At 41.0% G+C, this 27,129-nt stretch overlaps 1 protein-coding gene across 6 annotated transcripts in view; it reads left to right on the forward strand.

Annotated features, from left to right (window-relative positions):
* UTRN (utrophin) overlaps window positions 1–27,129 on the forward strand; it is a 453,043-nt gene that overhangs the window by 83,811 nt on the left and 342,103 nt on the right. For all 6 annotated transcript variants that reach the window (XM_045842802.1, XM_045842803.1, XM_045842804.1 and 3 more), the window contains 5 exons: window positions 6,995–7,056; window positions 20,801–20,893; window positions 22,122–22,199; window positions 22,551–22,643; window positions 24,825–24,997. In XM_045842802.1, coding sequence (XP_045698758.1) covers window positions 6,995–7,056; window positions 20,801–20,893; window positions 22,122–22,199; window positions 22,551–22,643; window positions 24,825–24,997 — 499 coding nt within the window. The remainder of the gene's footprint in view (window positions 1–6,994; window positions 7,057–20,800; window positions 20,894–22,121; window positions 22,200–22,550; window positions 22,644–24,824; window positions 24,998–27,129) is intronic.

Genomic DNA, 27,129 nt, shown 5'->3' on the forward strand with positions numbered 1-27,129 from the left:
TAGATTCCTCGTAATATGGAGGAAAAAAAGGCAAACTCAGAAAAAAACAACGCTGTGACTATTTAGCGGTCTTGAAAGAACATGTTTTTTTTTATTATTATTTTGAAAAGTAGAACTTATGACAAAGTCTAAAAGTCAGATGACTGCAATGTTTATTTATATTAAAAAATTGTTCCTCATCCCCATGAAAAGTCATTTGCATCAGTTTTCATGCACCTAGAGATATGTTTATGAAACAGCCACTCTTTTTTGAGTGACTGTCTGTAGACAGTTTGTGAAACAACAGATGTTTATTTAATAAGAATAAAGTGAGGAATGACATTTCACATAAGTTTTATTTAATAAGTCTAACTTTTGTCAATTACTAAAAAAAATAGTTTTCTATTGGCTTTTCATGATAGTGACTCATCGTCCTTGTGACTCATTCAGTTCCTCCTAAAAAACCTCTCATTGTTCTGTGACATTTCAACTGATTTTAATAAAACTCTTTTGCTCCAGGACAAAAGTCCAGAGTGAAGTATTTGTATGTGAAGTTTATGATTTATGGGGACAGAAATCGGGCCCTTGTTCTTTTGCATTTGCAACACATATACTATAGTTAATATTAAGGTGTTAAGAGTTTTTCCAAAAGATATTTATAGAGGTTTTATACAATACCAGATGCCTATAAATCTCATAGATATTCTTCAGGTCAAGTTTAGCAGCTCTAGAAAATGAAAGTCAGAACACATTTCCTCTTGCATTCCTGTGCATTTGTTTAAAAATTTGAGGAGCTCATCAAGAAGAAAATAGGTAAGAAGTAAGTAAATTCTAAAATTAGAACATGGCAGGAATTAATGGATACATCTAATTCTGAAAGTAATTCTTTGGGGAGTAGGTTAATCATTTCACAACATTGTGTAGATTAATTGTAAAAAAGCTATCTCTGAACCCTAGCTACTTCGATGCATCATGCTGTTGAACTTGTCTTCAGGATATCTCAGAGTTTGGGGGTTTTTGCCTGGTAGTTTTTGTGTTTTCAAAACTCAGTCTTATGGTCAGCATCATCAGGGATAAGGGAAGTGAAAATTTAAACCGCAACATATTATTTTAACCAAATAGGATGGCTATAATAATAAAAAAGGAAAAGAAGTGTTAGCGAGGATGTGGAGAAATGGAAACTCGGGCGCCTTGCTGGTAGGAGTGTAAACTGGTGCAGCAGCTATGGAAAACTGTGTGGTAGCCCCTCAAAAATCAAGACAGAATTGCCGTGTGACCCAACAATTCCGTCCAAGGTGTAGTACACGCAAAGGAACTGAAAGCAGAGACTTGAACAGTTTACATTCTAGTATGCCAGTTGTCATTTCAGCATTATTCACAACAGCCAAAAGGTAGACACAACCCAAGGGTCCATCAACAGATGAATGGATAAGTAAATGCGGCATCTATTTACAATGGACTATTTATTCAGCCACAAAAAGAAATGAAATTCTGATACATGTTACAGCATGTACAGACCTTGAACACATTATGCCGAGTGAAATAAGCCAGACACAGGAAGAGAGATATTGTATGATTCCACTTAAATGAGGCGTCTAGATGAGGCGAATGCATAGAAATGGAACGATTAGAGGTGAGCGGGGCTGAGGGAGTAGGGGATGAGAGAGTTACTGCTCAATGGTGATAGAGTTTCTGTTTGGGTGGACGAGAAAGTCTTAGGCACAGAGAGTGGCAATGGTTGCACCACCCTGTAAATGTAATTAATGCCACTAAATTCACTCTTTAATATGATTATAATGGCAAATTTTATGTAATATATATTTTACCACCATTTAAAAAATTAATAAGGTGTAATGTACTAAAAACCATTGAAGTGCAAACTCAAAATGGCTGAATTGTGTGATATGTGAATTATATCTGAATAAAGATGTTTAAAAATGAAAGCACTTTTGGGAGCTGGAGGAGTATCGGATAAGAAGACACGGATCCCGACTTGATTTACGGCACCAACTAACTGTGTGCTGTTGGGGCTTCTGACGCTTCTGGCCTCAGGTCGACCGGGTGCCTCTTTACACACCTTCCTGCTCTTCCACACTGCCAGTCTGTGCCAGTCAGGTGGGCGGTTCTGGTGGCTTAGGTGGCTCTCATCTGGAACCTTTCCTCCAATGCTGAGAATAGTAGAAATTCTCTCAACTAGACAGGTGGGGGCTGCGGACTTTCTGGAACCCAGGGGTACTGTAATCATAATGGATTTGGGAGCCGTGGGGGTGGGTTGTGCTGGCAGAACATGTGTTTGTTTAAACAGGTTGCTTTTCGAGGAATCTGTATTTTCTTACGAGGACATTCTTTTGAGCATGCCTTTCTCACTTCGTACTCCTGATCCTTTTCGTGGCTGTCAGCTCTTTTCAGGATTGAAAACTTTCTGAAGATTGGATTAGTTCAGAATTTTTGTCCTGACATCATTGTATGTCACAGCCCTCTGTGTTTTCTAATAGATGCAAAATTAGGCTTTTTTTTTTTGGTCAGGTGTTTAGTCTGAGCCTGAAACGGAGCGGGCATTATTCGATTGTCGTAATCTCTCTAGGATGTCCTTCCTTCCATCTTGGCATACCAGACTTCCTCTGTCCTTCAAGACACATTATTGTAAATGCCCTTTTTGTTTTCCTCATGGAACTCGCTTTGACCTTCCCTGGCGTGGATGTGCATTGAACACAAGCTCAGGAATCGGTCAGACCTGGTTCTGTTTGTGACTTTGCAACTTGCTGTGTGGGTAATCTGGGCAATGCATTTAACTTTTGTCCTTGGGTATCAGCTTTTCATGTGAAAAGTAGAGTTGTTTTCCTCTTCGTCCTCACGCCATCCATCTCCACTTCTCCCAAAGAGATCATCAGTTTGATTTTTTGCTTTGTACAGAGTGAAGCAAAAGTGTATTTTAAATGCAGTTTTTAGCTTTATTATCTTCAAATTGTAAATGCAATAAGCTTACAAAAATATCATTTGAAATGCCATCTCAATTTGTTATGCCCTTAGGTAGTTTGACCATTTTGAAAAGCACATTTTGAATTTTAAGTTTTTTCCCCCAGATCCTCTGAGGATATCAGATTTTGAAACAAACTTGGGAGTTCAGACACTGTGCTTGTGAGCAGTCTCTTCTTGTCTCTGTTTCTTCGTGTGCACATTTGTAGTGTTTTACAGGTTATTACATAATATTTGTTTCTGTATAACATTTTAATACATATTGTTTGAATAAATGAATTGGTTTTTTTTTGGAGACAAACAAATTATATATGTCAAAACAGGAGAGGAGAAAGACATGTCTAAGCCTTAGTAGTGGATTTAGTTCGGGGTTAACTCACACACCACGCCCAGAAAAAGAAGTGGAAGAAGTGGGAGTATGGCCTGAAATGCTTTCATTTGTTCCAAGATCATCACTTTTTGCTAATGAGAAAGTGGCTTTCTAGGCTGTGTTAAATTTTGTGAAAGAGGCTTCCATGAAGTCAGTCCAGGTTCGAAATCATCCAACGGGACATTTCTTTTTTGGGCTATTCTAAGGACTTCTTTTCTGAATGGTTGCATGTTAAGCAACTCAAATTATTGCCAGCCAATTGGACACCCCTCAGTTGCTTTGAAAAATGTTCTGGGGGTCACACTTCCTCTCCACCAGTAGAGTTTTAATGGTGGTATAGGTGTGCCTGAGACTTGGGCATTTCCATAGGGGGTACAACTAGTTGCTCTGCCCCATTTCCAGTCTGAAGTTTAAATTGAGATTTGTTGCTGAGTTCTGCTAAAGGAATTTTTGAAATGCACTTGAACTGGTGAGGTGAAATAAAATTCAAACTCATTCCTTTGAAGATTTATCAGGCAGTTTTGTTGATGTTTCTTGCTTCATTTCACTTACCCATCACAGAAATAAAATTCCAGGCTAGGCAGCAGCCCAGGCCCTGGATCTGTGTGAGCATGTCAAAAGCATTTTAAGAAGAGCAAAATATTTAGAGGAAGAATTTGGAAAATCAGCCTTAAGGGATTTAACACATTTTTCTTCTCCTAATTCAGTCCCGTGTTTGTCCCCTAATGGAGAAAGGTCATTAATGGGTAAGATTTACTAGGTCGGGAAAGGCTTTCAGAAACTAAATGTGTTTCTAAAATCCAACTCTAAAGAAAACACTTGTTTGGAAACCCAAAAGAGTATATTTAGACTGTAAATTATGTCAGTTAACCAATTGACTTGATAATGGAGAGTTAAATGCCTTTGAGACTTGAAGTTCTGTGTAAATTTCCAGGAAGACAAAGAGATTGACTTAGATTTTGACATGTCCTGCTGCACCTTTGTCGGCACGTTTTCACCTGCCTGACACAGGGGCCTGGGTCAAGGTCATGACTGTGGTGCAGCGGGCAGTTCTATACTAGTAACCGTTCCAAATTTGTTACATTTTTAATCTCATAATCGAAAAGCCGCAGGCCAATTCCTGTACTTTTACTGAATTCCTGTCTGGCAGAAAATGAGAGGGTGTGTGTGTGTGTGTGTGTGTGTGTGTGTGTGTGTCTGAAACAAGGACATGGAAACTCAAGGCTTATTGAAATACGAACTCTTTTCTTTCCCTCTTGAATCATGCCAAGGAAATTAATACAAAAGAGTTTTTATGAATTTTGGAGTAGTTTCGAAATGTTTGGGTTTGATTATTTATCTTTTACAAGCCAATACTTTATTTTATATCGGTTACTTACATTTGTATTCAGACTTTGATTTGACCCGAAGATCAAATAGTACTAAAGAAACATTAGCTTATTAGTTTTTATAAACATCTCTGTATAGTGGGAATCTTTTTAAGACTTGATTTCATTCTATATGTGATAAAGTTGAAAGGTCTTATTTATCTCTTGATAAGGGGACAGGTACTTCATTCCATTCTGTACCTTTAGAGGACTCTATATATACAATTCTATTAGATAATTTAATATGTTTTTGAAGATAAGGCTAACTACCCAGCAAAGTGGTTAAGAAAAAAAATAAAATGTAATAACATTTCTCCCTTAGAATTTTCCCAATTTTTATGGTCAAACATTCTTAAGTTGTATGAATGTTATGAAGTTAACATAATTTAATACTTATGAGATATATATTTCTTCATGGCATTATGGGGTAATAGATATGGCAATATTTACAAATAAGATAGTAGGGCAAAGAATTGGATTTCCCGAGTATTAAGATGGTATTTTAATGTGGTGTTCGTGTTGGCGGAGCTGGTGGAGGGCTCCCTGCAGGTTAGTATGTCTGAGTGCCGTATATTCCGTGGACAATCTGAGCCCTGTCCCCCTTGGGTGTGATGTTCAAGGCTAGGACATTCAGAGTGTGTAAGCAAATCCTCTAAGTGAATAAATGCCTTAGTCGTGGCATTGATCAGATGGCAGAAAGCCTGAAATCGGGACTGATGCTGATGGCATTGTCCTTTCTGGAAGGAGGGCTCCTCTCAGCACATTTAACATCAAGCGATTTCTTAGAGAGCGGTTTTGTTTTGAATCCAGCTGTCCCCTCTGTGTCTGGGAGCCAGTCTCCAATTACCTTTCTGGATCTGGGGAAGTGCACTCTTTTCTGTAGCTGCTGCTGTGTTTATTCCAGGAATGACCTTTTAATTACAAGCTCTCCTTCCAGAAGAGAGTAAGGACCAAAGATACCACAGGCGCAGGAAGTGTCGTGGGTGAACTTCTAATTACGCTGCTAGGGATGAGTGAGGAGGTCTGGTGAGAGGCAGCCCTGTCTGACTGATGTGCGGAGGGCAGAGCACCCTTGGGCCTCCTCTGGTTATTTCGCTGTCACCATGCGGAGGGCAGCCTGGTGGTGTGGACGGTCGTGGACAAACAGTGTTATCTACCCAGGATCACAGCTTTCTGCACTGTCCCAAGTGCTCCTTAGGCAGCTTTCAGAGCTCCTTCGAGACTGTTAACAGGCTGCTTGTAGGACTTAACCAACAATGACTCTTGCTTGTTGTATTAGAGAGTTGGTGAGCAATTGAAGAGGATGTGATTAAAAGTAACAGAAAGGGTAAACTGGGTGCTTGTCGGACTTGTTCACACACATTCTGTAATAGCAACAATAGCAAGAATAACAAAGGACTGAATGCCAGCTCTTTGCCAGGTATTTTCCACTTACATTCACTAATCCTGGCAGTGCCCTTATGAGCTGGGTGCTGTTTATTGGCATTTCACAGATGGGAACTTGGAGGCTGGGAACCCTTATGACTTACTCAGGGCCACAGGCTAGTAGATTGGGGTGTGGTCTAAAGCCCTTTGATCTCTTTGTTATAACAGGCAGCTTCCTTATAGCCGAGTAGATAACTCTGCCCATCTTCAAGAAGTTCGGGTTGTTGTAGTTTTTTAAGGTCAATTTTCATTTGTTGTGCCCTCCAAAATGAATTTATAGTCATTTAAAAACTGGCTGATTTCTCTGCTTGTAAAATATCTCGATCATTTTTATGGAACAAGATCATTAAAACCTTGCCATGTCATTCTTACTACAGGAAAACAGGGTGTGGAATTGACAATAAAGTTTATGCTGTACTTGTACTAAGCCTTATACTCGTTTTTTCTGCAAGATATAGGACTCATATGAAAAGAAGGGAAATCATGAATTTTTTAGTTTTTATAGGTTATTGTTGATTTTTGTATGTAGCAGGTTGACATTTTTACCGGGCTGAAATTTTACTTAAACAAAACGCGTCTGTATTGCATGTAATAGTTTGAAAGCAATGTGATTTAATGGCTGGTGGCACTATACCAATGCCGAGGGTGGAGAGCCAGCCAGCTCCCTGGGGCCCCCTCTGCTACAGGCGCTGGCAGGCTCCGAAAGTGCTGGAGTCAGGAGCCCGTCACAGTCTTCACTGGTGTGGATGGTTGTGCCTCGTGAAGTCTGCTGATAGGACTATTTAAAACTCCCCTGGGTAGTGATGATCTTGTTTAGCAGCCTTTTAAAGGTGTAGTACCTCACACTTTTCCCTTCTCTCTCCTTTTCCTCCCGCAGATGAACACAATGACGTGCAGAAGAAAACCTTTACCAAATGGATAAATGCTCGCTTTTCAAAGGTAACCAGGACTTTCAAAAGCTTTCTGATGATGGTTCCAATGCTTCATTCTGACTGATGGAGTTTGGTTGGAAGTGCGGTGAATTTTCCCCGTGAAATATGATCTAATAAAAATGTACAGATACTTCTATTTTTCCTTTATTCTCTTTGAAAATAGGCTGACATGGAAATTCTGGTGTCCACCGTTCAGGGTATAAACAGCTCTTTATTTGTACCAGGTACTTGTTGGGTATCAAGCCAACAGTTTGCCGCTTATGACTCTGTGAATCCCGGGGACATTTAGGAAAGGAAAGTGTCACTGGGAAAAGTTTGTGTTGACTTAGCTAAAAAGATTGTTTTATTTGGCCTGGTTAAAATCAAATCGTGATCACCCAGGCAGCCATTCTAAGCTGTGCGGGAAAGGTTAGGGACTTCTGTGCTCAGGACTGTGGCTGAGGATGTTTATCCGCCATGTTCTTCCCGGTAAACTTCCTCGCTTCTCTCCCCAAAGACCTGTTCTTTCCCAGTGTTTCTTACCCCTGGGATTATATCAAGGTTTTGACGGATATTTTTCTTAGGAGCAGAGTAAGCTGAGGGGAGGAATTGGCAGTGCTCTTTTCAGACTTGCCCCAGTACAAGTACCCACTGGCTACTGAACGGCTTCCCTCGGGTGATCCAGGGGGTGCTGGAATTTTGTCTTTTAAATCTGAGATGGGAAGAAAACTTTGAGGTTAACGGCTTACACGATGACGAAAAAGAAATGTTTCTCAGAGAGACACCATGATATTTTAAATGGCATGAAAGGCATTTTAATGGAGCTATTTTTCAAAATTTTCTGCTTGAGAAGGTTGCAAAGGTCAGGAAAGTAAACATGGGTATTTCTTTGGAGCAGAAGGAGACTGTTTTAGGATGGCTTTCAGTAGCGGTGTAGTTTAAAAATTGCTCCACATCCCAGTATTTACAGTCGATTATTTGATTGCAGTGTATTTTTAGGTTTTGCAAGTTTTCGTTGAGGGACATTTAATTCTGCCTCTGAGAATGTAAGGAATGTGAAAACGTCTGATTTTGACAGGAAGGTCAAGAGTATAGACGTGCCTGCGTAATTGGTGGTTTTCTGTGTAGGATTATTCCAAAGCACACAGAGGTATTTGTTTTTTTTTGGTAAATTTTAATTTTGCTGTAGAGGCACAGGTAACATCTGGGTAATTTGGATTTCCAGAACAGATTATTTTATGAACTTGATATTTAACAGTCTACATTTATAATCTATATGTTATGTTGTAATATTAAATCAGGGCTTTCAGTCCCATATAAATTATTGCCAAGACAATGAAAAGACCAGGTAATGTTATCATTTTTAGTAAAAGTTACAGTTATGTAAACTGACACAGAAGCTAAAAGCCTGTTTTATTTGGAGAAACAGTATGAAAAGTAGAGTTGACCCTGGAGATGTTTCCTTTTAGATTACTTCTAGTAAGAAAGCGGGAGTAAAAAGGGGAATTTGGATGAGTCTAGAACACATTTATCAAAGAAATTATGACTATTTGGATATAATGATGTGGAGGACTCATGGTGGTAACACTAAACTTTTATCTATATGTATATCTATCTATATCTGTACATCTTATCTATATCTATGTCTGTATCATCTATATCTAATCTATACCTATTTTATCTACATCTATATTCATATCATCTATAGCTACATCTCTCTGTCTCTGTCTCTGCCTCTATCTTATTGTTTTATCCTGGCTTTCTTAAGTCTGTAAGTCAGACTTCTTCCGCACTGGCAATCAAGAAAGGTCAGCCTGGGAGATTTCCAGAGACTCCTTACACAGCGTAACTGCTGCTGAGATGGTGTGACTTGTACTTGAGCATGCTGTCACTGGCTAATCGAGAGGCTAGCCCCAGGGGACAGAATCCTGCTGAAGGGTGTGCATTCATTGTATGTTATTCCTATTTTATCCATGTCCTTGGTATATCACAGTGGACTTTAAAATAGAATTATTAATCGGGTCTGCCGCTTTCCTGTGGTGTGAGTCCCTCTAGAAAAATAGAGCCCCTTATGGTAAGAAATCCAAGAGACTCTGACGACCTCTTCTGCCATTTAGGAATTTGCTTTAAATTCCCTCCTCGGACGTTTCAACTTCAGGGTCCCCTCCCCAGCCAAAGCCTTCAACACCAAGTCTTGTTAATTCCAGTGCCATTTGACATTGTCCCTTTCTCTCCATCTTTACTGACACCTTCTTTTGCCAAGTCACTATTAGCTGAATTAGGGAAAGTTGTGAAAGGCTTTACGAAAAGCAAAAAGATCAGTGGGAGCCCTGCCAGCTCATCCGACTGGGTTATCTGCCTTCCGTTATCTTTGAGCTAGTCACAGCAGATAATAATGCAAATGATACTTATTTAAAAAAGCGTGAAGTAGCTGGGAATGTAATTGATTATTGCCCCTTGAATAGACCTGATTTTCCATCTATTGCACATTTATTTCAGCTTTCCTTTGTATAAACATATGGCTTTTTGAATTCTCCTTGGGACCAGTTTTAACACCTTCCTGGTTCCCTCATTAATTAATGAGTTGAAGTCATTGAAACATGTTAATATTACATTTGTGTGAGACCCACAACTTCACCTTAAGAAAATCATTCCCCAACACATGGACCTCGTAATAATTTGTCATCTGGTCCTTCTTTCCATGCTTCCCCTTATCTATCCTCTCCCTTCCACTTTCTACAGAGGAGCTGGAGTGATCCTAAAGTATAAGCCTAAATACCTGTTTCTTTCCAGTAAAATCTTTCAATGGTTGTCCATTGTTATTACTTGGCTTTTTAGGCCCTAAATAGCAACCCCTCCAATTTACTCCTAATTTCCTTTTACTTTACTCTTGCCTCCCTAATTATGCTCTAGCCACATAGGCTGTGCCTCTTACCGTCCTGGTCTTCCCACGGTGTTTACACAAACACCTCCCTCCATCACTTCCTGGCCAACTAACTGCCGCTCTTCCTTGCTGGAGCTTAAATGCCACGTACTCATGAACATGGTTTTCTGAACTCCCAGAGTAGGGTAGGTATGCTCTTTACCTTGAAGTATCATCCTTTGAAGCACTTATCATAATTGTCATTTAGATAATTGTACCTGGAAGTATTTGTCTCTCCTGTCCTGGGTGGTGGTGCATTCCATGGGTGTAGGGTTGTTTATTTTGTTCTTCATTGTAGTCACTCCGGCATTTAGCCAGCACCCAGTGGGTATTTGCAGACTTGATAAATGAATGAATGGCAATGACTGAGACATACATTTAAATGCCTAATACTGTATATCCATAAGCCAATTAGAGGTGGTTGATTGGAAAGAGATAGGAGTGTGGAAATGAGAGCACAATGGCATAAAAACTGATATTTCATGGATGTGAATTTCATCAGGGCTTTTGCTGCTCTTATTCACAAAACCAAACAAATCCAGCCTCACGAAGTTTTCATACTTCCTTGGTTTCCTGGAGTTGTGCTGCAAAGATTATTAAATCACCCCTGGCTGGTGTAGCTCAGTGGATTGAGCGTGGGCTGTGAACCAAAGTGTCGCAGGTTCGATTCCCAGTCAGGGTACATGCCTGGGATGCAGGCCATGACCCCCAGCAACTGCACATTGATGTTTCTCTCTCTCTCTCTTTCTCCCTCCCATCCCTCTCTAAAAATAAATAAATGAAATCTTTTAAAAAATCAAATTTATAAAAAAAAGATTATTAAATCACCACTTGGATTTAATATATGTACTAAACCCTTGTTTACCGGGTAGGATTCTTTAAATAGGATCCACCTATAAATTCACAGTGAAGAAAATGGCATTTAAAATATCAAATGGGCTTAATTTATTCCTTGGTAAGAGATTTGGGATAGAGCTTGAGAATACTGAATAATGTGCATCTAAAACCATATTTTTAATTTTAAATATATATACCTATATATATGATAGTATTTACTATAACTACATATTCTTTTTGCTGTAAGTCCTTGTTAATATGCCATAGAGTGAACAATGCTTTGGAGTTTGGGTATCTTGAAAAGTCACAGAGTATAGGAAAACTTGCGGTTGTTGGATTTTAAAAAGTTATGTAAAAACTCAGAAGGAAATGATTATTTAAAGGAGCTAAGAGTTAGGAAATTAAACACTTCTCCCTGGATATGCTGCTCATTTATTTGTGACCTCTGGCAAATTATTAGCCAATTTTTTCAGGTCACTTAGTTTTTATTCCTCTAACTATGAGACACAGTTGGTCATAATTACTTGCCTCGTATTGCTAAGAAATAGAGAGGCATTATTGTAAAACATTATGGAGGATTATAATTACTTAGGAATGCTAAATTAAAATCCTATCAAGTACTCCCAACTTGTGTTACCCCTGGCCTATGCTATACGTATATTTTAAAAGAGAAATGGAAATGAAAAGCATTGGCTCAGTAAGCCCACTTTATTTCCTTGTCTGGTGGGTAAAGGGTGAGTGTTTTGTTCCCTTTAATTTCAGGAGCCTTCGGTTTGTTCAGGGGCTGGTCTCCTGGGGGAGGCAGCGAAGGTCTCTTGCTTCACTGTTGGGAAATGTGCTCTGACTTTAAGCCTGCATTTTCCTTGGCTGACTTTGAGAGCTTCTCATCTGGCAGAGCTGAGACATGCAAATGGCTGAAGCTCTTTTATCAGTTTGGCGAGGTGATTCTCAAAAAAAGGTTTAACATGTGAAGGTCAGGTAGAGAATATGCCAAGACAGAAATGCTGAACTTCCGTGTGGGCAGCTTTCTGCTTTTCCCCTTTCAGAGATGAGGGCGAGCCAAGTTTTCATATAGTGACTCTTCCAAACTTGGAAATTAAATTGATTGCACATAAAAGGAGAAATCTGGAGCATTTTTTAATAGGTTTCAATGTGAAGAGCTATTCAGATGTGTTGTTCCTTTTTGGAGACAGTGGGACTTGCTTTAAAAAAACTTTTTAAAAATTTTTTATTTTTATTTATTTTTAGAGAGGAAAGGGGGGAGAGAGAGAAAGTGAGAGAGGGAGAGAGAGAGAGAGAGAGAGAGAGAGAGAGACACATCAATGTGCGGTTGCTGGGGTTCATGGCCTGCCACTCAGGCAGGTACCCTGACTGAGAATCAAACCTGCGGCACTTTGATTCGCAGCCTGCGCTCAATCCACTGAGCTACGCCAGCCAGGGCTATAAAAAAATTTTTTTTAATCCTCACCTGAGGATATGTTTATTGATTTTGAGAGAGAGAAGGGAGGGAGGGGTGGTGAGGGAGAGAGAGAGAGAGAGAATGAGAGAGAGAAAAAGAAATCAATGTGAGAAAGAAGCATTGATCAATTGCCTCCTGTACACACCCCAACCAGGGATCAACCTGCAATCTAGGTATGTGCCCTGATGGGGGATCAAACCCGAAACCTTTTGGTGTATGGGGCGATGCTTCAACCAACTGAGCCACCTGGCCAGGCCAGGACATTGCTTTTAGCATCATCCTGTTCTCTCCTTTTTTCATGTTGGACGTTGATGGCTCACAAATAGAAGTGGCCGGAGGTGTGCAGGCAGTTTGCGGAAGGAGGTGCAACAGCAGTGTTCTGCAGGGGTTGCAGCCTCTGTGTAGCATGGTGGAGGAGACCTTGCAGGCTTCCTTGTGTGCCAATAAACCGCCTTTCCCATAACGACTTGAGCTGGGGAGCTATGCACTGGGTCTACCATTGATTTATTTCCTTGAATATGTGTGTGGCAGCTCAACTAAGTGTTTTAGAGGCCCTAACTATTCAAGTGGTTCCCTAAGAAGTTTCAGTTTGTATCTATTCCCCAATACCTCTCAAAAGCAAACAATAAAAACATTCCATTTCTCTAAACAGCTTCCAGATATATTTTGGCTGTGAGTTGCTTGTTTGTTTTTTTTGTTCAATGTGATTTTTGTCTGTTTGTTTGGTTCCAAGCATTGTACTTGCAAAATGATTTTCACCTTGTCACTCTGGTGAGTGTAAACAAAAAAAATTAACATGCTGTGTTTTGTATATATTGAGTACTTAATAAATGATTTTGAGCCTATTGGTATTTGTAGTTGTTAAATAAATCTGGCATTATAGGCTGTCTTTGTAATTGATGATTAGTTTTTGGATTGATCTGTTAGGAGGAAATGACTCTGTACCTTTCAGCTGGAGCCGCATACCTGTGTTCTATTCAGTCTACATCGCTGCACCACTCCCACCACCAATTTCTCCCTCCCCTCCCCTCCCCTCCAGAACCCCCAGGCTCCCTCCAGTCACTACCCAGGGCCAGCTTTGGGTAGAGGCCAGGCTAACTGGTCCTTGTCCTTCAAATCCCAAATCCATCCAGCACCAAGCTCTTCCAGACCTCCTCCTGGGCACATTCAATGCAGGCATATTAGGTTCTGTGGTACCAGAAGAGGGCCTGAGGGAGCGGCTCCTCTCTGCTCCAGGCCTCCAGCAGGAAGGAGGAGTCCCGCCCCACAACTCCTGGCTGCTTCTCAGGGGTGCCGAAAGCTTCCACTCTTATCTGATCTAGCTTGTGTTGTATAGTATACTATAATTCCTAAGGTGCATGCACATTCACGGATGCGATTCCTGCGTGAACACTGAGCACATCGTTGCTCTGGAGGTGATGGGGTATCAGTGTGATCCCCTGAGCTGTCCGTTTCTTTAGTTTCCCTCTTCCTCCTTCTTTTCTTCTCTCCCTCTCTCCTTCCAAGCAAGTTTCTAGATGGAGTCATGTTCAGTTCTTAAGATCTCGTGATCACCATGAATTCTTAAAGAGGATGGCTGAGAGCCCTGCACTCACTTATTCTCGGAGCAACTGTAACACTTCTTGCCGGTGTTCCTTTGTCAAGGTGTTTGAAGACCTTCATTGAACTCACTCTGCTGTCAGTCAATAGCCACACTGTTTTCATTCTTTCACCCTGGGGTTGAATGTCTACAGGGTGGATAGTGAAGCTTCCACAGCCTGCATTTCATTGGTCAAGCTGTATACATTTTATAATTACGATGAGCCTAATTTCATCAGTTTACTTAATACGGACTTTTAAAAGACTCTATTGTTTATTTTATATAATAATACATATTATAAAAATTAGGTAATAGAAGAAATCCAAAGAGAAAGTTTTGCAACCAGTTTTAATTCCACTACCAAGATTTTAATAGAACATTTTTTTGTTGTAAGCTAGTTAAGGTACATTTATGAGTAAATATTAAGTACATATTATAATGAGCCAAAATGACATTGTACATAGTGCTCACGGATGCATTATTGAGTTTTAAGAAAATAAAAAATTCAAGAGCCAAGAAAGTTGCTACATTCGTATCAGTGGTGAGATTTGGGATTTATAAACTAAAGATTATGATTCTAAAAATGTTAAAATAAATATGAAATTGAATTACTTATTTCATTTTGAATTTTTAAAATAACCAACCCCTTGCAAAAAAAATAGTAACTAAAAAAAAAAACCCCAAATGAGTGAGATTCTAAAACTTATAATATGTTATCAGATGCTGGGCCATAATTTTTCAGTTGATCAGGGACGTCACATTAATCTCAGGTTAATCTGAGAAGAGTACAAATACATTATGGTATATATACTGTATTTGTATGTGTATGTACGTGTGTCATAAATGGTGGTCATGGTAACTGCATTGTATAGACTGCCCTGAATCCTGTTTTAAAAATAGGTCGAGCATAGGTAAATGACAGATTGCCAAACAATGTCAAAAGTCTCAAGTCCATTATTTGTTTGTAAGGGACCATCATTAGACATCTTAGGTGTGAAAGCATTTAAAAACTTATCTTTATACTTTTTATTATACATACTTATAACTTGATTACTTTTCATGAGATTTGATAAATCATAGGACAGATTCTATCTCTGTACTGTATCTGTTACTTGGTACAGATTTGGCAGGGCCCAGCTAGTTCAAAAGTCCCTCTTAATGTGCTCACCGTGCTTTATTGGTGCCGGTTCTGTTTACATCTCTTTGGACTCCGAGTTCCTTGAAGGCAAGGTCTGCATGTACGAGCCTGCTTGGGCAGTGTTCCCCTAGCATGCCCGGAGCGGTGGCATTGACCAGTGTTCCAAAGGAACGTCTGTTTTTTTTGCAGTTGGCAGGAAGAATTAGTTCTTCATCCTTTTAAGAACTCCAAACTACACTTCCTAAATGTTAGTTTCTTATTCAGTCTTTTACACATTTTTTTTCTATTCTTACTATGACTGTTGCTGAAAAACTTGACTTATGATGGAAATGATTATGATTTGGGAGTATTGAAAAAGGGGAAAATAACACAGTATTAGATTAGAGAGAGGGTAGAGACCAGAGCACAGAGGATATATTTTTTTAAAGATTATATTTGTATATAATCTTTATATTTTTAATAATTTGTATTTTTATATATTATATTTGTTTTTAGAGAGGGGGAAGGGAGGAAGAAAGAGGGGGAGAAAAATATCAGTGTGTGGTTGCCTGTCATGCGCCCCCACCTGGGGCCTGACCCGCAACCCAGGCATGTGCCCTGACTGGGAATCGAACCAGTGACCCTTTGGTTCCTAGGCTGGCACTCAATCCACTGAGCCATGCCAGCCAGGACATGGATCTTTTGTTTGGAGTTTGGATGGTTTTTGCTGGTGAGGGGAATCCATTACATATTTAGGCTAAAATAGGGACATGGCATGATATGATCTGCAACTTAAAATTAGAGTTATTCTTACTCTGAGGCAGAAGGAGAACTCAGGTGCCGCAGACTGGAGGCGTGGAGTGCAGTGATGGTGGGGAGAATGTGTGTTTGGAAGTGGAAATGAGAGATGGGGAATGAGTGAAAGGGGAATGATCTGTTATAACTGCTTTGTGTTTTGGTCTGAGCAGGTATAATGACTCACTGGTACTTTATATTCAGTCATGTTCCCTGGTCTGTGGATGGTGGGGTGTGTGTGTGTGTGTGTGTGTGTCCTTTCCACGGAAATTATTGATTCCTCAGAGGACTCAACTGTTGACTAAATCTTATACTTCACCTGCATGTGGTATGTCCTGTGCAGAGATTGCTGATCGGCCCCTCTGTGAGCTGTGATGCCTGCAGACAAGATTTATTTATCCAGCACAGTGTTTTAGGAAATTACAAATATCAGGAGATTATACATATAAATTCAGATTATCAGCTTCTTTTGAAAAACTGGAATTCCTAACGCATTCCCACACGGCCACCATTGGTTGGAACTGAGCCTTAGCTGCTGCCTTGAACCTTTAGAGGTGGCCAGTTCTCCCGGTGTTCTGGGGCCCACCAGGTTTCCTTCGCTTCAGTGCACCATCACATGTGCATGTCACGTGTGTTTGCAGCCCCTGCCTTCCCACCGAACCCGGTTTCTGCTCATGCATTGTGCTGACAGTTTTCTTCTGTCCTCTGGCACTTCTAAATCAGGAGCCTCAGTGCCCCAGCTGCTGGTATTACTCCTGGCGCTGCTTCTCAAAATGGTGGTGTTAGAACTGGCACAAAGAGAGGGCCAAGAAGTGCAGGGGAAGTGGACGAGAGGAGGGGCAACCGCAGCTGGCCACCTGCAGCTTCTGCCTCTGGACTCCCACCGTGCTGCCTGTTGGAATTTTTTAAGGTTGAATGTGAACCAGGGCTTATCCGCCTTCCATGTTCACGTTTGTTCATTTGTGTCACTTTGTGTTTATTGGAAAACTGTGGAAACCCTCTCTTGCGGATGGGGAGGGTGACTTGAACTTGGCATTGCTGCAGGGCCAGGCACAAAGGAGGTTTTTGCTGAATATTTGTCTGATTGAATTATGAAACTGTTCTCTCTGTCAGAGAAGTCTGTGCAAATATGTCTTTGCAAAGAATTAAAAATCGGAATATGAGGTTAACAGTCAGGAAGAATGGTTTTATTTTTACTCACTGATGACTTCTGACATTTCCAAAGTGTTTCTCAGGGTGGATCTCATGTTCAGAGCCTGTGGTCTGAAAGCAGCAGCTGTGCTTTAAAGCCGCGTGCTTGGAAAAGTGGTCTTTGTCGTGAGTTCACTTAAATGTGACATACGTGTGTCCTGTTGCCCTCCTTGGGGAGTCATGAAGTGTAATGCCCTCTGTGCTTCTCTCCGTCCACCCAAACTCATGAAATATTTTCTTCCCTGTGCGATGCAGTCCTGTGCCCTCATAATTGTAGCTGCAGTTTGGCACAGGCTCTGAGAATGTAAATTTGGAACCGAATTTTGTGGCATCAGATCCTGCCTGGTTCTGACTCTCAGAGTTGTCCTGTCACCTCTCTGCCTCAGTTTCCTTACCTTAAAATACTATCATAAAGAAAATTAACACAGGTAAGCATTATATTTACATCTCTACGAATCTCCTAGAACATGTCTAAATGGCTGCTATTACTTTGTTGAAGAACACTTCACATTTCTACTCTCTGCTTCAGTGTGACCCACAAGCTAAGAATGGTTTCTACATTTTTAGGTGGTTACAAAAAATCAAAAGAGGAAGAGTATGTTGTGATATGTGGACGTTATATTAATTTCAAATTTCAGGGTCCACAAATAAAGTTTTATTGAAACACAGTCATTCTTCTCACTGGCTCATTGGTCTGTGGCTGCTTTCACATTACAACAGGGCAGAGTCATTTCAGTAGCGACCAGCCACCTGGCTGGCAGGGTCTAACCTAGGTACTCTTGGGACCTTTACAGCAGAAGTTTTCTGACGCCCTGCTGTAGGGCACAAAGCACTGACTCAGCACACCGACAGGGGTCACTCTCCCCAGTGTAGGCAGAATTGGCCACTGGGCATATTCTTTCCCTCCTGGTTCTTTTCCTCCATCTCTGGGACATTCTATGCAATAACTTGAATTTGTTGGGTGTAAATACAATAGTATTTTATTGGCGACCATATGTGTCATGAGTGCAGCTCTGTTTTCCGGGTCATTTTGAATCATAGTTTGGATTCGTCTGAGCACAGGCTCCTTCTTTCACTCTGTGGGGGAGGAGATTCACTGGCTGTGTTCTCCCTCTTTGGCCACCCCATGGGTGCACGTGGGCCTTCTGAGGGCACCAAAGGGGACTACTCACCCATAGGACCGTCACTGGGGCATGAGGGGTGGGGAAGTATTGGGAGAAGGGGACACAGCACAAAACATGTTTCTTATTGATTGCTATCAATATTTATCTGAAATTTTGAAAAAGAATAAAGAAAGAGTTGTTGTTACTGTAGGGTTTTTGTTTTTAAAGAAAATAAAGGCATTGATTGGTTACCCTTGCCTGACTGAGTGACTTCTAGAAAGACAGGACTGTGTCTCGGTCATCTTTGTTTCAACAGAATGCTCCACAGGGAGTCTTTCTCAAAATTTGTTGCTTGGTAAACAAATGAAGGAATTGGATAAGGGAGGGATGAAAAGAGTGTCAAATCCAAAGAAATTAATGCTGCCTCTTAATGCCTCCTACTTCACCACTGAGCAGCGGTGGAGCTTAAGGAAGAATCCAGAGAGTTTGCTGCCGAGCTGTGCCATCTCGTGGTGCATACCTAACGCTCAGGCGTGCTTAGTATTAGCACAGTCAGTATTTTTGAATGGGATGTATCCATTTGTGTCATCAATGAGTGAATTCAGTACCTAGAAGATCTTTCAGTACCTATGAATTGGCACTACCATGTACTCAGATTTAGAGAATGCTCTTACCATCCTTCTTGGGATGAAGAAATACTTATTTTTTTCTGTCTTTTCAGACATTGTTGGAATTTTATGGCACCTTTATGACAGTAGAAATATTAAAGTTGTATTTGTGAGATGAATGATGATATCAACTATTTATTGAACATCTGTCATCTTGTTGTTTAGTAGATGAGCAAATAGACACCGAAAGACCAAGTAACTTGCCCAAAGTTATATGGCAGGTCAAAGGCTTTTCTTGTCTACAGTGAGGTCATTGACAGACATTCATAATTAGTTGTTATATGTCCAAATTAGAGTACTTTGTTATGCTGTTTTATATTATTTATAAGTGTACAGGAATTTGAGAAGGGGTAAATGCTGCCTAGACATAACTCAGCTACCCTTGCCGTCATTATTTCCTAAGATCGTTTCTGTGCTTAGATTGCCCTATTTGTTTCTCCTATGAACTTGACCTATATTCTTGCCTCTTCACTCTAAGACCACAGTATGTTGCTGCAGTGTACTTTGATTGGAGGAGAAAGGGGGAAGGTAGGAGGCAGCAGGTGACTAGGGTCACTCTGCCCTTTGCTTTCACTGAGAGTGGGCAGCACGTCATTCAAGTGCAGGGAACTTGCCCTCGCGCTGCCTCCTGAAGTACTTCTTCTGCCCCTGGACCATGCCTCCTGCGGCGTGCAACTCTGTTTGTTACTGTGACCCATAGAGACAATCTGTGTGTCCCTGACACCATTGCTGCTCATGAAAATGGCAACTGGGAAGAAAAAAGCAGCTTCGTTACAGATACAAATGAGTCATCGTTTATTCTTTACTGGTTTGACGCTGAAAACTTGACCGTGCTTCCCTCCTTCAGCGTATTTGGACTCTGGAAAAGCTGCATGTTAGAAATCACTAGTTGGCAACACATCACACTTAATTAAAAATGTAATGAATCAAGAGGAGAGGAAAAAAAGAGATAAATGTGAAATTTCAGTAACTTCCAGATGGCTCCCTCCCCCTCTTCTATTTCAAGCTCAGAGTAAAATTTTGCTTCACATGACTTTATGTTTTTAAAGTGAAAAGGGAAAAAGGTAAAATAATTATTGGTTACAAAATATCTTTATTATTGGAAAGAGATAAAACAATTCATCTCTGTGGAGATTTCATATTAGAAGGGAATAATTTGATACAGTGGAATGGCACAATATTTATGACATTGGACTTTATAGTTTTCTAGACATTTTCACATAGTATAAATTATTTTATCTTTACGATAACCTGTGATTTAGAAAGAGGTTAAACAGCTGACTTAGGTTCACCAGCAGATTAATGGTCAGATCGGGGTTCACACCGAGCTTCCTGATTCTCTGTATGGTGATCGTCCAGGTGCACACAACCCCTCAGTTCACACAGGCAGGCAGGACGGAATCTGCCTGGGACAGGGTGGGATCTTCTGCTTGCAGACATCAGAGGGTGTGTGTCCGTGGCAGATGGCGCTATTTATCAGTCAGGGATGAGCGTATGGGTTTAAGAATTCTATAAACTTTGTCATTCAAAACCCTGGACTGATACTGGACTTTGACACAGAGCCCAAAGTGTCTTAATCATTCAGAAATGAATAGCTAGAAGTATGGACCTAGCACCTAAGCCATGAGAGTTGATGACGAGAGCGGAAATGAGTGTTCCCGTAACGGGAAGGCAGAAAGGCTTTATCATCCCATGGAAGTCAAGCGCCATCATCCCATGGAAGTCAAGTGCCGCCATCCCCGCACACTTTTCACTGGCCTCCGCACACGGGCGATGTAGACTCATATTTTTACTGCATCTTTTTCTTCTTCCTTCTCAGGAACATGTACCATCATCAAGGCTTCTTGGCATTAACCACAGCTTTATTTGCCCTCTCCCTAAGAAATAATGCAATTCACATCCTTCAGCTTAAACCATTTGTGGTGAGATTTTGAAGTTCTCTGTATTTTCATTTGTTCTTTTATACAGGGCAAACCTGAAGAGTCCGCTGATCATCTAGAATTGTTAATTAGAAAAAAAATGAAACCGTTTACTTGTTTGCCAGGCACGTGTGGAATTTCTGCAGCAGAACTAACTGGTACCCTCCTGTTTGTTCTGTAGAGCGGGAAGCCTCCCATCAGTGACATGTTCACAGACCTCAAAGATGGCCGGAAACTGCTGGATCTTCTGGAAGGCCTCACAGGAACATCGCTGGTGAGAGCGGTCGGCACAGAGAACGGGCGGGTCGGGTGTCTGCCTCTGATGGTTAGCGATGCTCGAGGACCCACTGGGGCTGCTGAAAATGTAAAGGCTGAAAAATGAATGTTAAAAAAGGGTGTTCTAATGAATTCTTTGATAGAGCAATATTTAGGCTTTCGGGGGTGGGGGTTGCTCTATGTTTATTAAAGATAAAATTACATTAAATGTTTATTGCTCTCTGACAGCCTAGTAGAGGATCATAAGGAAGAATGAACATGCGCAGAGGGGGTAATGTTTTGAAAAGTAGAGCATGTAGCAACACAGTTAAATGTTATTTAACAGTTATTTAAACAAGGTTGTTAAAACGATGGGATTCATTTTTATTCAACTTTTCAGTATTATCTTTATGTTTGTTTCCCCATCAAATCCTACTCTACTACTTTATATGCAAGATACTGCATACTCTCACAGAAATAACACGGCTAATGAAGAAGATGCATTTCATGAATACAGACTTTAACACTAGAGGTAGAATTACTGGAAAACAGTTACATAGGGATGCACTCCCACAGATGAATTCCTTTCTTGCTGAAGTGTGGGGTGTCACCCTGTCCCTTTTGCCTTCCAGATGGTGGGTAGGCCCTGTTGGAGAGGCGGCCGATCCCTCTCTCAGATAAGATTCCCTGGCCAGTGAGGCAGCAAGAAGCCACCCAGATCTCCTTTCCCCAGGTTGCAATTCCTGCCCTCCCAGTGGGCCCTTGTAATGCTAGCTGGAGCCTGGGGCAGCGCCTCTGAGTGCCCCTAGCTGTGCCCACACTAGTGCAGTACGGAGGTGACAGAACTTCAAAATCTTCCTGCATCCAGACCAGTTTAGACAAAAGGGGCTTTGTCCCCCGAACGTGTTTGTACATTAGAACCACCAGGGAATTCTAGAAGTTCCAAACTGGACTACACCCCAGACTCACTAAATCACAATCTTTGGGAGTGGGGTAGACAGAGGCAGTGGCATTTTTGGAAGCTCCCTAGGAGAATTCAGTGCACAGGCAAGCTAGGGAACTACTGCGTTAAGATGTTGTCATGTGGGATCTGTCAACACAAGCCCCCACGTGACCTGAGACACCAGCCAGAGCTCCTGGCACAGAGGGGACTCTCCATGCTGAGCTGCTGGCCTCTGTCCATCTCAGTGCTGTGTTGTCAGGATGCGGGGGGACTGTCTCATCTGATTCTGTGTTTTGTTTTCCAGCCGAAGGAACGTGGTTCCACAAGGGTACATGCTTTAAACAATGTCAACAGAGTGCTGCAGGTTTTGCATCAGAACAATGTGAGTGTGTTGTGTGACTGGGGTTCTCCTGAGCCATCAGGATGGTCTGCTGTTGAAACCAGCCACCTGCTCTGTGCGTTGGCATCCGCTGATTTTTGAAAACATCTTTCTCATGAGAAGTTTTGAAGCTTTTCTATGAATGAAGGAATAGTTGTGCTTTGTTTGATTACTGATCTAGTGTATAATTGATATAGTTTTGAGATTTAAATTTACCTGACTCTCTAAAATGAAGTCTCTCTTATTATCCCCTTGTATTGCTGTCCAGATGTGCTAAAACAACACCTTGGGCTTCTGTGGAGAAATGGTCTTAACCCTGTCTTATTTATTTATTTTTTTAATTTGTTTTGTTAGGTGGATTTGGTGAATATCGGAGGGACTGACATTGTAGATGGAAATCACAAGCTGACTCTGGGGTTGCTTTGGAGCATCATCTTGCACTGGCAGGTGGGAAACTTTCAATCACTTAACAGGAACGAAAAAGGTACCATTTGCGTGTTAGTTCCCTAAGGCTGCCATCACAAAGTACCATAGACTGGGTGGCCTCCACGATTCTGGAGGTTACAAATGTGACATCAGCAAGGTGGTTTTTTTCTGTAGCCTCTCTCCTTGGCTTGTATAAGGAAGGTCCCTTTCCCCTTTGTCCCCACGTGGTCTCCCTCTGTGTGTGTCTCTGTCCTAATCTTTTCTTCTTCTGCCAAGATAGCCATCACATTGGATGACGGGCCCCCCACGTGGCCTCAGTTTACCTTAATTGCCTCTTTAAAGACCTGTGTCCAAATTAATTTATATTGTGAGGTACTGGGAGGTAGGACTTCAACATAGGAATTTTGTGGGAGACACAGCTCAACTCTTCACAATTTGGAATGGAAGAGACTGACAAATGGCTCTGTTTTTCCTGGCATAGAAGAAAGAAAGTGTCTTTTAAAAATACGGAATTTAAAAATTTCAGAGTTATCAAAACATTGCAAGAATAGCTCAAAAAATTCCCAGGCACCTTTGACTCAGATTCCCCAAATGTTAAGAATTGTTTCCTCTCTTGTATTCTCTTAGTGTAAATACTCCAGTGTGTATTGTCCAAAAACAAATTGTTCTCCTAAAAACACAGAATTCTCTTTCATAACTACAACATATTACCACAATATAAAATGATACTATAACATTAATATTTCTAATTTGTCATTTCTCTTTCATCTTCTTTAATGTGAAATAGTTTCTGAGTCTTTTTCTGTGCTTTATATTGACGCTTTTGAAGAGTACTGGACAGTTGTTCTGTAGAACGTACCTTCAAGTGAGTTTGGCTGGTATTTCCTCATGATTAGATTCGGGTTACTGATTCGGGACGGAGTGCCACAGAAGTGACGCTGACTTCTCCTAGCGCACCGCCCCGGAAGGCACTTTCTGTCCATGTGTTTTTCTGGCAGGGTTAGCTTCATCTTTTGGGTAATGTGGTGTCTCCATGGTAACACGACTGCCCTACATTATTAAAAAATATCTTGTGAGAAATACTTTGAGACTGTGTAAATACTCAGCTACATATTGAATCTTTGTCCATTAGTTTTAAGACCCATTCATAATTCTTATCTGATCGCTTATTATTATGATGCTGGGCAAGTAGTGATTTTCTAATGTCATTGTTCCTTCCTTCTACATTTTATGAATTGGCTTTCTACTTGTAAGGAAGAGCTTTCCCTTGTCTTCTGTTTTTTTGTTTGTTTGTTTTTATCTATCTACTTCATTCTTCATTCATTCATTGAACACTCAGTGAACACTCGGATTTTTACTTATTTAATAGGTTATAATTGTTTGCTACGGTTATTTTGATGCTTAAATTATTCCAGATACTGAGGTACTAACACAAATCTAGAAGTGATTTTTCTCATGTAATTTCTCAAGTGATTTGGCCCATGTAATTCCCTTTAAATCATCTCTTGTATCCTTTCGATATGCCCACATCATTCTTGGGGCAGTTCCTTAAAACACATGTGTTACTTTGGAATAATGATGTAAAATTTAGTTCTTTATGGTAGTCAGGAAAGGTACTTCATTCTAATGTTTGTTGTAACCAAACCAGTTTAAGCCTCACCTTTAACAGGAACCTAAATAGCAAAATAAACAAACAAACAAACAAACAAGCAAAATATAACCACAGACAATAAAATAAAGAACAGGCTGACAGTGACCAGAGGGGAGAGGGGAGGGAATTTCAGAGGAAAAGGGGAAGGGTTTGCAGGAACAAGTATAAAGGACACATGGACAAAAACTGGGGGGGTAGGGTAGAAATGGGAGGGAGGTGGGTAGGGCTGGGGAGGTGGGCTGGGATGGGAGTGAAAGACAGAAAACTGTACTTGAACAACGATTAAAATAAAAAAATAAGTATTGCTTAAGATATAGAAAATGCAGCAACATATAAAGGTGAGAGAAAAATCACTTCTAGATTTGTGTTAGTACCTCAGTATAATCACTGTTTAAAGTGCACTTACCCTTCTGGTGTTTAAAGGGAAATTTGAAATAAATTGAATACCAGTGACCCAATCCAGAGTGGTAATTAGTGCTAGCCCTCCTCCTTCGAGGGCTTGATCGCACTGCCTGTGTTAAGAGTTGGCCAGCCTGGTTTCTCTGACGCAGGTGAAGGATGTCATGAAGGACGTCATGTCCGACTTGCAGCAGACGAACAGCGAGAAGATCCTGCTGAGCTGGGTGCGCCAGTCCACCAGGCCGTACGGCCAGGTCAACGTGCTCAACTTCACCACCAGCTGGACAGACGGGCTCGCCTTTAATGCCCTGCTCCACCGACATAAGTGAGACGCGACTGTACCCAGCCGTGGGCTTTCCAAATTTACATCTCCTCCCTCCCTCCCTCCCTCCTCGCTCCTGCTCCCTGAAGCTCCTGCCCGCTCCCCTGCTCTCCTCTCCGCACACCTTCCACAGGGACGTTAAGGGAAGAACTATGATGGAAGGAAACTGCTCATCAGGTCTTTATTCTGTAGGACTTAAATGGCACAGCGCAGTGTCTGTGGTTCCTTCTACATAGTTATAAGTTAAAAAGTGTAAAGGAATCTACGTGGTTCAGTCCCACTCATTCAGCCCTGACCAGTAATATATGCAAAGTGTTGTGCTAGTATTCGTTCCTATACCGAAGGGACAATTCTATAAATTCAATGCAATCTCAGTTAAATATAGAAAATGATTTTTTTTTCATGAAACTTGTAAACAGATTCTAATTATATGAAAAACCAAAGGCCAAGGAAGAGCCAGTGCCCTTGTGAAGAAGAACCAGGCTGAAGTATTGTACTTCTCAAACAGAAACCAAACCTAATTATGAAGCTACATTAATTAAAATAATGTAGTACTATAAATAAGTACAGTAATATAATTATAGGCTGAACCACACAACATCCCTAGTACTTGGCCGTTTCAGACATACAGTATGACAATGGCCATTTCTTACTTCAACCTAACAGAATAAAGGGCTCGGACATAAAGGGCTCCATCCTGATACGCAGCTGAACCGATGTTGCGGATCAGCAGATGGTGTGGGACAACTGGCTGCCCATACGTAAATAGCTGAATTGGGTCCTTACCTCGCCATACCCACAGATAATTTTCAGGTGTTATCAGGGATTTAAATGTGAAAGACAAGATTTGTTACATGTTTTATTACTATTTTAAATTATTTGTCTCAAATTTTGTTTCCTGTGTATTCTTTGCTGATACACAAAAATATAATTGACATTTCTACACCTTTGATCTAGAAGCTCGTTAAATTTTTACAAATTTTAAATTTGTTTCTCTAGTTTTAAAAAATATTTTTTTGTAGACGGTCCATGATTTATAATAGTTTCCCCCCCTCCCCTCCCCTCCCCTCCCCTCCCCTTATTTGTGACTTGTCCTTCAACACAATGTTGATTTGAATTGGGGGTAGTGAGCAGAATATTTTGTTTTGATAATGAAGGGGGTGGCTTAACGTTTCCCCTTAAGAATGATATTTGCGTAACTTTCTGGATTTACTTTCTATCTGGTTAAAGAACTCCCATACCCAATCTTTCTTCCACTTTATCAGTTTAGAGAAGTTACCCTCTGTTCCTAGTTGGTTAAGATACGTAGTCAGAAAACTTGAATTTAAGACAACACTTTTTCCCATTGATTGTGTAATTGATTCAATGAGTACGTTTGCAGGACCTTCTCTGCGTTAGGCACAGGGTGTGTAGCAGAGGACAAAACAGGCAAAAATCCCTGTCCTCGTGGAGTTTATGTTCGAATAGAGGGAGGCAGGCAATATTAAAAAAGGAAAATGTAGGTTGTATAGCATAAAGAAACGGTAACCATGCTGAGGAAAAATATATCCCTCAGGAGGAGGGGGGGCCGTGGGTGCTGTGGCGTGAGCAGGGGCGCAGTGGGAGACGAGGCAAGAGAGGGAGCCCAGGTGGGAGTGGGGGAGGCACGTCCCGGAAGGCAGGCGTGTCCGAGGTGCGGGGGCAGAGGGTGCGCAGAAAAGATGATCAGCTCTTGGGTGAGGCGGAGCAACAGTAACGTCCGGTTTGCGGAGTTAAAAGAAAATCCAGACAGAAATGAAACACGAGACAACGGTAGTATGGAGATGGAGAGGGGTGACTGGGGGGAAGGTCTGTCCTGGCCTCCGCTGAATCCATCCTGTGGATAGATTAGAGCTGGAATTTCTGCTTGGGTATCCTGGCCGCTCAGTAAGGGAATCAGTCCATTAACACTAATTGTGGTCATTGAGGTACTTAGGTTCATTTGTCATTTTTTATCAATTGTTTCGAGCTTTTTATTTCTCTTTTCTGTAGTTTTTCTTCTTATATTAATAGTTTCTCCTTACTCTTTTTTTTTCCCTTCACTATTTGGAAAATACATATCATTTCTAGTCTTTTGGTGGTTACTCTAGAAAACTGAACAGGCATCTTTAACCAAT

The sequence above is a fragment of the Phyllostomus hastatus genome, unplaced genomic scaffold (genome assembly GCF_019186645.2).
Source record: "Phyllostomus hastatus isolate PE091 unplaced genomic scaffold, TTU_PhHast_1.1 phas_contig_40, whole genome shotgun sequence".
Taxonomy (NCBI): domain Eukaryota; kingdom Metazoa; phylum Chordata; class Mammalia; order Chiroptera; family Phyllostomidae; genus Phyllostomus; species Phyllostomus hastatus.